At 42.8% G+C, this 14,506-nt stretch overlaps 1 protein-coding gene across 1 annotated transcript; it reads right to left on the bottom strand.

Annotated features, from left to right (window-relative positions):
- Positions 1-5,797: 5,797 nt before the first annotated feature.
- On the bottom strand, positions 5,798-11,748 carry EPCAM (epithelial cell adhesion molecule). The gene is made up of 9 exons (XM_054822754.1): positions 11,207-11,748; positions 10,607-10,711; positions 9,742-9,982; positions 9,378-9,443; positions 8,120-8,183; positions 7,623-7,724; positions 7,257-7,454; positions 6,977-7,018; positions 5,798-6,294 (listed from the first exon to the last, which is right to left on the bottom strand). Exons 1-9 carry the CDS (start codon positions 11,271-11,273, stop codon positions 6,250-6,252), a joined length of 930 nt encoding a protein of 309 aa, XP_054678729.1. The 5' UTR covers positions 11,274-11,748; the 3' UTR covers positions 5,798-6,249.
- Between the last annotated feature and the right edge of the window lie 2,758 nt (positions 11,749-14,506).

Raw genomic sequence — 14,506 nt, 5'->3', positions numbered from 1 at the left:
ACATAAGGGAATAAAAACAGCATAGCTGACAATTTCTCATTTAGTGATTATTGTTTAAGAATAATGGGAAGTCCTAGGTTTCATCAGCTAAATCAAGTCTTGGAAACTTGTTTTGCACCACTTTCCTTTTTTCTGGTCAGTTCTAAATCATGATTCATGTACCCCAATTCAGCTGCCTGCACCCTATCACCTACAGACAAAACACATCTTAAATTGTATATGCCTTAGCATTTCTTGCACAAATGCTTATTCCTTCTTCTGTTTTGTGTTCCCTGCTGCTTCAGAATGTCGCCTTGTCTGTGTCCCATTGCTTTCTCTCTCCTTTCTACCATGTTATCTTTCCTCCCACCCCGCCCCTGGTCCCAGCTATGGAACACTTTTGACACCTCTTTTCCTAGATTTCTCACCTGACTTCTCTCTTCTTTCCACTCCATCAATCAACGTGCTCATCCTTAATATTTCTTGGTGTCAATAGCTGCTTTCCAAAAGGCCCTCGGAGGCCCACATACGGACTACTTCAGGTTTTCACACTAAACTATCCACTGGGGCCACCCTGATGCCTCAGTCTGAAGGTGTTGCCACGTGCTGGCTGTCCCTCCACAGGGAACTCGTTGGTGTCCCCTCTGCCCCAGTGTCACCCCAGGCTGCCTGTACCCTCTGGGACACCTCAGCCTTCCCCACCCAAACCCCGGTCCTGTACCCCTGAGGTAACACAGCTTTTCCAGAAAAGGCCTTCAAAGCCCTTTTGCAAACGCACTCGCTGACAGACCACAGGCGGTTCTTGAGGAGGAGAGAAAGCCCAATTTGCCTTCATTTGACTGAGGAAGAAGCAAAACATAAGGTCACTAGAGCTTTGACAGCTTCGTACTTGCCAAAAATCATCCTCTTATCTCCATAACAGTTGTAAAAATGACATTGCTCTGGCAAGGCGGTTGGATTTATTTTCAGGAAGAATAAGTGCACTTTTGCTAACCTTATTTTCAGAAGTGGCAAAGCTATCTGGTCTGATACTTCCCTCCACCAAAAGTGTTTGCTTACAGCAGTACTCACATTGGAAAATTCATTCTAAATAATTGTCATTTAACAAATCCATAACCTTCTGAAGGCACTCATAGTGTCAGGCAACCTTGCCAAGAGGTGGTAATACCAGGTCAGACCAAAACATATATTATGAATAGCTGGGAGTGCTTGTCTTTGCACGTACTGATGGCTACAGGTAAGGCAGAAGATAGGACAAGAAGGAAAAAAGTGCCCTGTACAAACAGCTGGAGAGGAGGTGGGCTCCAGGGACCTCATTACCGCCTTCAAAAGAGATAAAATAACGTCTGCTAAGCTGTTAATTGCTGTGTGTTGCAGTGCTTCCTCCTCTCTGCTCTGGGCTGGTTACACCTCTTCATTCAGCAGTTTGCTCAAGGCAGCTCTGCTGAGCTGCAGGCTCCCATTTACAGAAAGCCACCACCTAAACCTGCCGCTAATGCTCCTAGAGTGGTGACCACAATGAAAAACATTAATGACACGACACCTCTTGCACAAAATGTCACCAGATTGATCACCTTAGTCTGAGCTTCTACCATTTTCTTTGCCCCATCTGTTCTTCCAGGGCTGATCCACAAGGGTCTAACCCGGAACGGGGACCATCTCCTTGTTGCCAGGCTCGGTTGCTTCACCGCACTGTTGCTAACAGAGAGCTTCCTGCTTTCTCCCTTGCACGCCAGGAGTGACTGGAATGAAAAGATGGCTGTAATTGCTACACACATGGCAGACGGGAAATGGATGCTAATCTAGACTTTAATTAATTTGGTTGCCTTCTTATGCATAACTAGCATACACAGAAAAGTTGCAATGGCTTTTCAGTTAAGAAAATGTGTCCTTTAGCCGCTCTACAAAAAAAAAAAAAATACCTTTTTCACTAAAGTTTAATTAATATTAAAGTGTGATCAGTGGCAGCTCTAATAGTTTTGGGGGATGCCACCAGAAAATGTGTTGCATTAGACTGGCGCGTATACGTATGTATCATGCAGCAGAGACTTGGATAATATTAACAAGATAAGAATATTTAGTTAATATAAGTTCGAAACTGAAAATGTGGCTGATGCCCTGTAAAGGACCTTTAAACTTTCTTGTATGTACTTTTTTCAACTCAGATTAGTTTGGCAGAGCCATGCTCTCTACTTTGCAGGCAGCCGAGCACACAAGAATTCTGCAGCACATTTAGGGGTTAGCAGAGAAAAAAACCCCACTTCTTACCTGTATCAAGTTTTTACATGCTATAACCTGGTGTTACCTCTAATGTTACACACCACCTCCTTTTTATCTACCACCCTCTCCCTTGCATACATTTGCCCTTATGTGTCACTACTAAGACAAGGAGGACAAAGATTTTAGCCAAGTTCCTAAAACTCTGCAGGGATGGGCCCAACTATCCCCAACAGAGGAGCCACCCCTGCAGCATGCCCAACAGCCCATACACCCAGCAATGGACCTTCATCATTAATATGAAACTGTAGCCTTTTCTAGGAGTTGCTAGAATTCAGTAACAAGCGGTCATAAAGTTGGGGCAGCAGAGCTGCTAGGATTTTTAGTTTCCCAGAATATTTTTCAAGCTATTTCAAGCAGTCTGTAATCCAAAGTCACCATATATTACGGCAATCAAAGTCCAGCAGGTGAGGATATAAATAAACATGGTTCGCAAACAATGTTATTTCTCTTACCAGACTTACTATGATTGTTCAGGAGTGTAATGAGCGTGCCAGTGTCAACAGACCCTACGTACCCAACGCTCTGACCTGTCATTTTGTAGCTGTGGAAACTACGCTTAGGTTTTTGGAAGAAAGTTTTATAGGCTTTATTGGTCATACTTTCTTAAATATGCTATTTCCATATCCTCCTCTAAAAAGTCTTTCATTGTCTTTACATAAACATTTATATAATTTTGCTCAGCAGTAATAATAACTAATATATATGCTAGTGTAATAATTCACAAGGAAGTAATAGATTTGCACTTGCCTGGACAAACACTATTTTCCCATGTTGTACATAGGCCCTAAGATAAATATTACTAGGCTTTCTTGTACAGTTTGTGTCCATCCACCTCTGTAAAAAAGATCTCATTTATTCAGTCTCAAATTATTAAATAAATCTTCAGTCTACCCTTCATATCCTTTATCACAATTGACACTGTATTAAAAGAGAGGGAACATGGTATCACAACTTTGTGTAGAACTTCAGATTTAAAAAAACATGCTCCTTCATGGAATGAAATTAATGAATTAGGCAGATGGAAGCATTAAAATATTTACCTTGTAAAAAAAAATCATGCAGTGACTAATAATCTTTTATTAAGTTTGTTGGTTTGTTTCTTTTACAGGAAACTTGTTTTTTTAACTTTGCTGAATACTTTCAAAGTATTAAAATAGAAAACACTTAGTATTTTACTCTTTAATACCATATTATTTTTCAATAGCAATTATTTTTGCCAGCAGTTCAAAACTGCTCTATATATGAGAAGAAACATCACATGCATATATGGAGAGTCAACACTATCTGAGAGAACTTTTTTTTAATTATTATTTCAGCACATTAGTCTCTTCTAGCAATAAAGAGCTTTAAAACACAATAAAGATGCAGGATGCCAATACACTAGTTTCTCAACTCTTGTCCCCCTCATCCTTTTTCATTTCCCTCTAAATACACACTTTTATGCAGCTGGACTGTTGCACAAATGCAGTGTTTAGTATACAAAACAGAACAAAACAAAACCCAATATAAAGGTCAATAAGACTAATTAGAAAAGGGAACTAGGGAAAAACCTATTATTGACCACCATTGTGAGAGCTGAACAGCATCATGTTTGTACCGTAGTAACTGAGTTTAGAAACAGATATAGTACAATCCCTTCGGTTGTGGATTTAGTTAAACTGTATTCTATTTTTTGAATTAATTTCTATAAACTTTGTGGTTTTCTAAGCCCTTGGCTAGTTTCAGTCAAATTTGACAAGGAAGAAGAATGCATTAGACACACTAAGCTTGTGCAAGTGAAAAATGAAAATTTCCATTAGGTAAAAAAGAATTGAAAAGGCTGTGAACACCTTCCTCTCCTGTGGGAAACATAGTGAGAAAACGATTTTCAAACAAACTAGCTGGGACAAGGTCCAGGCCACACAGGAGGCACATACCAGCCAGTCAAGTTAGCACATGTGTAGCTCCAGCCCAGCCACAGCACATGACATCTCTTTGCATCCCACAGGCCAAAAATAAGGTATGAAATGGGGACAGGGAGGGTAGAAATAGGAGGAGGAAAGGAAACAGTAGCATTATTATCTTGGGAAGAAGAAAGGACTGGCAAGAACACCATATTGCAGACATATAAGAAAGTATAGAATATAGAGTGACAAATTGGGGAAGGCAATAATACACACAACTCAGCAAAAGACAAGCGTACTGAAAAGTAGGCTTCATTTGTTTAACAGCTTACAGAATTGTATGAAATTCAGCGTACCTCAGCAGACTGCCTGCATACCTGGGGAGGAAGGGAGTGGCACATACTGGCAGAGGGAGAGAGCGCCCTACAGAAGTTGTCACTGACAAAGCTGCCTGAAAAGGCTGCACAGCACTCTGCTGGATTCCCTACTTCAGGATTTTTGCGCTTAGCATGAGCAACTTGACAGAGCAAATTGATGCACGTGTCTCCACGTCCCAAAACATACTGGAGACTCAAGAGAAATTTAGCCCAGCTTGGGGGCTGCAGCAGCTCAGCACACACACCTGAAGTCACAGCACCAGATGTTGAAGACCCAAGGAAACGGTTGCTGCCTGCAATTTCAACATCCAAAGTAACACATTATGTCAGCCACCACCTTGTTCAAAGGCAGAAGGGATACTGGTGACCTGTGACATCAGAAGTATGTCCAATGCAGTCCAGTAATTTCCCTGTTGTATTTAGCAGGTGCACAAAAGCTCTCTAATTCACATTTAATTTTATGAATACAGTAAGTAGAATATCCTCTCAGTAGTTTATCCTACTTTTCCTGTTTTAGGGAGGGGGGTCAAAACAAACACCACATTAGTAATAAGATTTGTCATTCAGTTCCTTATCTTGTATCTCATTATTTCTTTGGCAACAGGAGTTACAGCATTTCCTTTATAAATGGGAGATGCTAGACAGACTATACACCTTTACTGGCTAGCCAATATACATTACATGGATTACTGACTGCCAAAGCAACCTCTTTTATCCAAAGCTCAGAGGAAGATAGCCTGTGTAAGTTTGGTCAGCCTCCATGACAGTAAACAGTAATAACAATTCTAGCTGTGCAACAAGTTTGCAATGGAGAGCTATGCAAATCATGGTAATGGCGTAATAGCTCTTCCCCAGCTCCACTGTCAGATGCCAAGTCTACCCACCCCCAACCCTACACCAGAGATGTTCTAGATTAGAGGCTTGTTTTATTGTAAATACATAGCATTTGAAAGAGCAGTCTATGCATTCCTGAAATTGCTACATTCACAGCATGTTTATTTTTTATACAAACAATCTGTATTTTATCATTTTCCTCCTGTTGCATATTAAGAGTGGAAAATAAAATAAAAGCATACTTCTCACAGCTTTGCATACTTCTCACAGCTTTAAGAAAAAAATATCATGGTATCCAGATATTAGATAGCTAATACAAACGTTGATAATTGTAGTTCTAGAATATTTTCACCTGTACTGAGGGTGCTTGCTTGCTTTAAGGCAGTATTACACTGCTGAATTTTTTAGCAGGTTATCATCATTTCAACATGGAATAATTAGAAGCCTGTTTCAAAGTTTTATTAATTCAAGTCATAAAAAAGTTACAGCAACTTCAACTATGTACAAACAGCCATAAAAACGTAAAAATGTCTTCAGTTATACATGAGACAGTCTCATTGCAACATGGCTACAAAAATCATTATTCTCACAAGGGTAAAATAACCATTTAAGCATGTATGCTCCAAAACCTAGTAACAGCAGTTGTCAACTCATTTCATCATCATAAAAAAAATAAAATCAGGGAGCAATAGACAGACTTCTCTAAGATGGGGCATTTAACTCAACAAATAGTAAAAGTAGTAGCACAGTTACCAGTTTGGCTGTTAGTTTTAACAATCATTAAGTGAGCATAATTGCCTCCCTTTCAGAAGCAATCTTTTAAGAGTTAAGATCCATGCCTCTAATGTTTCTGCTGTTGTCTTGTTTGAATCTTACTCTGTCTTCAGTTGATCTGGTTACGGCGTGTTCAGTCCTCTATGCATTTCATTCATTTCCTTTATCTGGAGAGGAGGTAGAGGGAGATCAACATTTGTGCTACTTCTCAACACAAGACCCAAGAAGTCACTGGGACTTAACAACCCAGATTTTCATGAGCAAAGAGATTTGATGTAACACTAACAGAATCAAACATGCCAAGACCACTGTAGCACTTCAGCTTTTTTTTATTATTATTTTTAAAAAACCCACACCACTCTTTAGGGTGTGTGCAGGCAGACTACTATTTAGCCACATCCTTTGGATTCCTTTACAAAAGGCTCTACACTTGGGGTGAAGCATCATTAACTAGTACCATTTGTTACTATTCCACTGGAAAATAGCTCTTCAATAGAAGCTGCAAACTCCATACAAATACCGCAAGTAAAGGTCTTTCATGACAGAACAAGACTATCAGCATTTCCTGTGGATTGTATAGCCCTTGCTATAGATATGTAAAAATGGTACTTGCTGTCAGCACCACCTCCCACCCCTGGGAAATGCAGGGAATCACCAGGTGCCTTTGAACCTAGCACAGAATGCACATGGTGAACTAGGTAGAAATTAAACTAGTTACAGAATTTGAATACTTTCAGTCTTCTTGAACATATCTGAAGCACACAAAGCAACTTTTAACCTACAGCAAACTTAGGAGTTTCTGGATTCTGGCCGACCTCCTCCCCACACATATAAAGAGAAATTAATTACCTCTGCTTTCACGTACTTCCCTTTCCTCCTCCTTGTGAGGACCTGTAAAAGGAGGACAGAAAAATTGTGAAGTTTTATTTTAAGTCTTGACTTACTTTCGTTTTCCATGCCACACCCTTCAGTCATAACCTGAAACAGTGATGGTAAATCCAATACCTCCTTGTCTCAAAAATGCAGCCAGTTTACAGAGGATTTCTATCAAGTCCAGTTACCCTGGTATGTTGTCATCTCCCAAATGCCACTGTTACCCGTTCTGCTTGGCAGCTTCACTAGAACTTACCAGAACCACAATTCCAGCAACTATTGCTACTATTACTACTACAATGACAGCAATGAGGCCAGGTGTCAGAGACTTCATGGAAAACTCCGGTGCTATTTCATCAACATAGTAGACCACCGTCTTCTCAAAACGCAGCTCTTCATTATCAATACTGATGTTTAGTCCATTATTATTATGAAAGATGGAGTCGCCTTTTACCTAAGAAAAGATAGGAAAAAAAAGAGGCTTGGTAGTTCACATTGCAATAGGCATCCATCTAGGCAGTGCAATAATTCATCTTGCTTTAGCCAGGACATAGTAGGACTACTGGATACAACACAATGTACACATCTAGTCTTTGGCAGACTTCACTCATGACACACTTACATCTTTTTCAAAGTAGTAGGCCACATCAGCTATATCCACATCTCCAGAAGATTTGTCTGAGGAATCTTGCTTCAAATCAATAGTAATGTAAGGTTTTTCATACTGCAAAAAACCCAAAACATAGTACGGTATTAAGAAGGGGCTAGTTTAAATCCAACCATCAAATACAACAGCAAAATACTGTGATCCAACTTATGAACTCACATCCTGAATAAAGTTTCTGGTACTTGTTCGCAAACCAACTGTTAACAATAAGATTCAAATTCCACTTTTTTAGTGAAGCAAACTAAGAATTAACCTACAGACTGAGGAAAGCAACATGTAATTTCTCAGTATTTCAGTTCAGATACAGTATTTGCTAGCTGCTCAGTAAGTGACGCTAATTTTGAGAGCCTCTAATAAGACTCATGCTGCACTGCATTAGTCAAACAAGAGTTTTCAAAGGTACCCACAACAAAATAAAATTGATACATTACTAAAAATTATGTGCCTCTTACCAGAACACTACTTATATAGCGTCCGTCCAGCATATAACGACTGGTAATTGTTTCCTTGAAGAACCTGCAGAGATATTAAAACCATAGCTCTTAAAAACAGTACTATTTTACACATCTATTTTCAGAAGCCAGGAAGGCTAGTATAATTGGTTTTTTTCCTGCTGTCTCTCTGTGGTGGGTTGACCCCACCCAGCAGCTAAACCCTACCCAGTCTCTTACTTCCCCCTAGCAGGATTGGGAAGGCAATCAGAAGGGTAAAAGCAAGAAAAAAACCCCCTCGTGGGTAAAGATAAGACAGTTTAGTAAGTGAAAGGGTTGGGTGGAGGAAATAAAAGCCTCAACGATGCAAAAGCAATCACTCACCACTAGCAGATCAATGCCCAGCCAGTCCCCGAGCAAAGGCTACTCAGGAAAAACTCCGCCCCCCCCCATTTTATTGCTGAGCATGACACATGCAATACATGATATCTCTTCAGTCAATTCGAGTCAGCTGTCTCTGCTGTGTCCCCTCTCAACTCCTTGCCTACCCCCAACCTACTCACTATGTAAGCACTGATCATCAGCAGCTAAAACATCAGTGACTTATCAACACTGTTTTGGTCACCAGTCTGAAACACAGCACTGTATCAACTGCTACCAAGAAAATTAACTCCATGCCAACCAAACCCAGTACACTCTCATTATTAAGTTATACTAGAGCTCCGATAATTCCTAACACTGAAGATGCACTTACTGAAAAATACACACATTACTGTAGCATTAGAGAAAAGAGTTTGAACAGTTTTGAGAGTTCAGAAAAGGAGCTAGAAAGTAGTAGCTTTTGTTCCAGCGTGTGTGTGTGAATCTAATCGCTACAAACACGTTATTCTTGCTATATGACCTCATGATAGAGAAGTAGGATTTTATTTTAGCCAAAAAATAGCTAAACTGGTTTTTCTCCTGCTGCTTCTACGCAGTCCCTCTGCCATCTTTGTCAGTTTACTTTTTGAGCAGTTTCACCTTATTGCCTTCTATTTCCTTCAGTATATTGACTTGATGAAAAAGGTAGTGATCAATTTTAAAATTGAAGTGAATCTCATTACTAGTTAATTTATTTCCAATAAAAATTAAAACAATTCTGTGATGATCACTTCTAAGACGTCTTACAAATGAGTTTGCAGGTTTGACAATGCTTTTAAACGTTTTGCTGCTTAGAAGTATGCTACGTATCTAGTAGTACATGCAGACATTGTCATGATATCTTACTGTCATCACTTACTTGTTCAAAGATTCAGTGGTCAGAGGAGCATTTCTCTCTGCGTGTTTCATTTCAATGATGATCCACCTGAAGTAATAGAGAAGTAGAATGAATACTCTTAATGTATAACAATGCATACTAAAAATCTAAGCCCAGGGGGGAAAAAAACAAGCAGTGAGAAAAAAACTAAAGAAACCGCCCTCCAAAACCCTTCAACATCAGCTTGTTACTGAAGTGAAAAAAAAAAAAAAAAGCAGTAAACAAGCAGTTATTGCTCCATCTTCATTCATCCTCAGCACATCATTCATACATAGAAATCCTCTATAATGCAGAACCTAATACAGGAATGTTTTCATGTCACAGCACACCCTGTTGAAAGACTTACGTCGTTCTGACTAATCGATTGCACTTCAAGTCTGCATCATGTTTGTCAGTTCTTCTAACACCAGCTGTATTCACACACCAACAGGTGGTTCCGTTGCACTGCTTTGCCTTGAAAACACCAGTATTTTCACACTCAGGATCATAAAGGCCATCAGTGTTTTCAAATGCATCTTTTGGTTTCTCACGACGACCTGATTTTGAGCGTGTCATTTCTGCTTTCATCAACAGGCATTTTGAAGTCACTAAAAATAATCAGAAAGTCATGTTACGCAGTACGTTCAAAACAGAGCTCTTAAGTCTGTAAAACCACAAGGTTACATCAGAAGCAACTAGATTTAAAGCCATTACAAGAAGAGTGGGTGCCTAACACATAGGTGGCACAGAAAGTCAACGCAATTGCAGTACGTCAGCTTCTGAAGCCAAACACGTAAGAAGTCCAGCCACCTTCACTTTCGTTCAGCCAGAAGATCATTTACAGCTTAGCTGAGCTCTAACCAGGAGTAAGGTCCTGGGGCAAAGCTCTTTCACCTCTAGATTTGCAGGAAAAGTCACGATACATACTTAGAAGGAAGCTAAAAATTAATCTTTGAGAAACCCTTGCCATCAGAGACCGAATATTAAGGAGGATGGGGGAGACTGCATCAGTATAAGCGTACGCACATCCACACAGGAGGCATCCTAAACGCTTATTGCCAGTCGATCTGGAAAACCAGGAAGCAGCTTTCCTTCCTCGCTACCACTATTTGCCGGGAACTCAATGCTCATTTCCACATATTCCCCGAATTTTAGCTGGCGCTTTTCCTTGCCGCCCTGCACCTGAGAGCACACCCAGGCCAAGCCACAGCCGACACGCGTGCTTTACTCACAAGTGCCGCAGTTCACGGACACGCCGGAGCCCACCGAGTCGCACCAGCAGGAGCCGTTGAGCGGCCTGCAGTTGCTGACACGCTTGTTCTTCTCACAGATGCACGCTGGAAAATAAGCGCGGCTGTGAGCGCGGACGCCCCCGGGGAGGTAGCCGGGCACCCCGGGGCACCACCACCCGCTGTTTCGCGGGCGGGGAGGAGACAAAGCCGGCCCTCACCGGACAGAGCCGACCAGGTGTAGGGCACCCGTACCTCACCGCTTACCACCCACCCTTCCCTAGAAAAGGGCGAGAACTTCCTTCGCGACGCTCGGGCTCCCCGAGGGCGCTTCCCGCAGGCTGCCGGGGTCCTCCGGCCGGGGACAAAGGGGCGCGGAAGCCAGGCACCCCTACCCCCTCCTCACCTTCCCGCCCGCGAGGCGGCCCCTCCCCGCTGGCCAGCGGCCCCTGCAGCGAGGGGGCGCCATTTTGTGGCGCCGGGCGGAGCAAGCTGCCCACCAGGGCGGCTCGGCGGGCGGCGGAGGGGCCGCAGGAGGGGATCACAGGGCGAGGGAGCCCGGTTGGGATGGGGAATACAGGACGGAGGGGTGCGGGCACTTACAGCTCTGCTGAGCGCAGACAGCGGCGCAGAACAGCAGCAGGAGCGCAGCCCCACAGAGTGGCTTCATGACTTTGGCCGGCGGCGGGGCGCGGAGAGGCCGGAGAAAAGTCCTCTGAGGCGCGGGCAGAAGAGACGGAGTGGTGCGTGCGCGGCGGCGAACCGATGTGAGCCGCCCGACAGGTTCCGCAGGTGGTGGTGGTGGCTGCGCCGCGCCCTCCCGGCTCCGGTTACACCTGGGACGCGCAGCGGGTGGTGATGGCGGCGGCGACGGCAGTGGCGACTCCTCCTCCCAGCCCAGCCGGGCGCGGTGTTAAACTGCCGTCCCCTCCCCCCGCACCTGGGCGAAACTGGATGGGGCAGGGCAGGTCTCCGCTCCCGGCCCGGCCCAACTAGAGCCTCTTCCGCAGGGCTGGGGAGGGAGGTAGCGGAGGTGCGGTCGGTCCCGGTAAAGGGGCTGTGAAACCACCCCGCCTCCGCTGGAGGGGCGGTGGGACGGAGCTATCGCAGGGAGGGAGTGTCGTCGGGGAGCAGAGGGAAGGCTGTCCCCGCCGTCGAAGAGAAACTGTTAGTCATCGGGGGAAGCTCCCGGGCGTGTTTACTTTGCGGGGCGGGGAGGCCGCCTCACGGTGATACACGGGCCGGGGGAACAAAGCCGGCATGTCTCCCAGCTTCGGGCTTCCCGCTCCCACCTGTGACCTTCAGAGAGCCGGGACCGCGGGAAGGCCTCCTTGGGGGTGGTCGGCCCCAAGGTCTCTGCCCTGGCCTTGTGGCCGCTGGGCCCTACGTCTCCTGTCCCTCAGGAGAGAGGTGGGGGGCGTTTTCTCTCCCCTGTACGGGCAGGTGGCCGCGGATCACTCCTGCAGTCCGCCCTCAGCAAGCTGAGAGCCAGTAATAAATATTCACACTTTATAGTTAGTTTTGTTCACGTCCAGTGGTGCCCTTTGAACTATTCCATGAGGACTTAGCATTTAAAATAAATCCTGATAATCCCTCAGTTAAGAAAAATGAGAACACCTATCTGTATAGAATAAAATATTTCTTAAGGATCTTTCTGCTTTTTTTTTTTCTTTTTTGAAATACACACTAGGTCACTCTACGTTAGGACTACTCTGAAAAGAGTTGCTTCTGGTGCTGCCGTATCCACACTTCCTTGTTCAGAAAAATGTAGTCTTCAGTGCTTTGTCTCTGAGCAGCAGAGCTTTGTGCGAATCTACAAAATGGTAGGTAGTGCCAGAGCCCTGTAAGGTTACCGAGGAGGAAATGTAGGAAAGCCTGCTGCAGGTTTTAAAATGGCATTCCAAAGTGTAGAAGCAATGCCAAAATAGAAGACAAAAGGTAGTTATGGTACACCGAAAATATTTTCTGAAGCTTTTTCTGAGTATTAATGCAGTTAAAAAAGATATGTTAGTGTCCTAGGAAAACAAGTTATTTTAGTAGAGGAGAAAACCAGAATGATACCCTCCTAAGTCTGTTCCTGCATTTATGAGAAATCAACAACCTTTCCAAAGACTTGAAACTTCCTCTTACCAGTGTTCACGTTCGCTGTACAATAAAAACTTGTTACTGCTTTTGCCTATGCAGACCTCAGTTAATGAAAAACTCTTTGAAACCTTTACATATTCTGAAATGTAAGTTATCTTTGTGGTTTTGTCTCTGTGCGCAGCTGTGTTTGTGTTGTATCTTTGGATTTGTATTTACTGTCGTCTACAGTGCGCTGCTGAAATCAGGTGGGTGCTGTCTCAGTTTGGGTCTGCTCCTGGTACAGCCCAAATTAGAGTTTTGCAGCATTTATCTTGATTCTTGTAGTTTTGTGTGGCTTAATACTTTTCTGATACATTTGTCAAAGACTCAAAATAAGAGCATGATTTTAGCAATGTGAAAACTCGGAAGACTTTGAAGTCTCAGATATGGAATTCTCGCATTGCTGTGATCAAATGATGGCATTCTGCAGAAAGATGAGCAGGATCAACGGGTTCAGAAATGCCTGCCTTATTGTAAAATTCATTTTCTATGTAAATGAACTGGTTTCATCAAGATGGGAAGAGTTACCCTGTAGTTATCAAATTGCCAAGCTGAACTATGTAAGCCTTGATAGTAAGGAATAGTAAATTTAATGATAGACTTTTCTCTTTTGGTTTGTGGGTTGGGGTTTTTTTTTGGTTGTTTTAAATATTTAAATGTAGAAGAAAAGAACAGGCTGGGTACATGCTAATCCTCCTTGTTCTCCTGGCCCTTGTTCTGTGTAGGTAAACCTCTGTGCCCAGTTTTAAAAATCCCAGCCTTAGTCTGCAGTCTTGAAACCTCACAGTAGCTACTACTGAAAGTAGCACTGCTACTTCAACCACCTCCAAATACCAGGTGGGTCTTTGTTGCCAGCATACAAAAAATAGCCATAACCTTTGGTGTCTAAGGGTTCAATGAGCTAGGGTATTTGTGTGGGCTAAAGGAGCCTGTTACAGTGTGTTTTGGGTTTTTACTATGACATGCTGTGTTTTCCCTGAACTGTTAGTTATCCCTATAGAAAGCTATACCATAACTGGTGCAAAGATAGGTGCATCATGTTGCTTTTTGTAATATAGCACTTAATTTGGCTCCAGTTTGTAGGACCTAATAAAGAGCTCCTTATCTATTATTTCCTCAGATTTTCAAATCTGAAGAAATTACTGTTTAAATGTTGCTCAGTATTTTAGAGGCAAAGAGAGTTGCTCTACTCGATGGAAATGAGGGACCATGCACAGTAGCGTTAATCATACCCTCTTTCCAGGTTATTTTGAGGGAAGCTTCTCCATGGAATCAAAGCCAGTGGAGCAGGCATGTGGTTAAAAAGATAAAAGGGCCCAAGTATCTAAGTAGCTTCATAGCACAGATACCTTGGTGTCTAGGGGTTGGAAGGCAATGTCTGTTCTTGTACCTTTTGTGGCGATACATAACTCTGTGCTGGAATACATGACCTTATTCAATGGTTGTTCTCTATGAACTTTCCTCAGCATACAGCTCTAAAAATAAGGCCTTGCTTATTGATTATAAACAGGATAATTTTATCAACTCTTGGAGATACCTCCTCTTATCAAATAGCCAAATGCTGATTAGGCAGTGCAGTGTAGGCTAGTTGTAGTTTACACTTACTAAAGCAGAGTTACAGCTCAGACAAATGATAATTTAAATCCTACCAGCATATTACTGGCTGTATCATATAGCAGAGAGGAAAAAAAAATGTTTTGATCACCAGGCCCTAGAGAATATGTAGACCTAGGTTTGGAAAACTCACGTGATCTGTATTTTTCAACTTTTGCTCTGTAA

The sequence above is a fragment of the Grus americana genome, chromosome 3, assembly GCF_028858705.1.
Source record: "Grus americana isolate bGruAme1 chromosome 3, bGruAme1.mat, whole genome shotgun sequence".
In the NCBI taxonomy this organism is placed as follows: Eukaryota; Metazoa; Chordata; class Aves; order Gruiformes; family Gruidae; genus Grus; species Grus americana.
The sequence above is the reverse complement of the archived record's forward strand: the minus strand, read 5'-3'. Positions and strand labels throughout refer to the sequence as shown.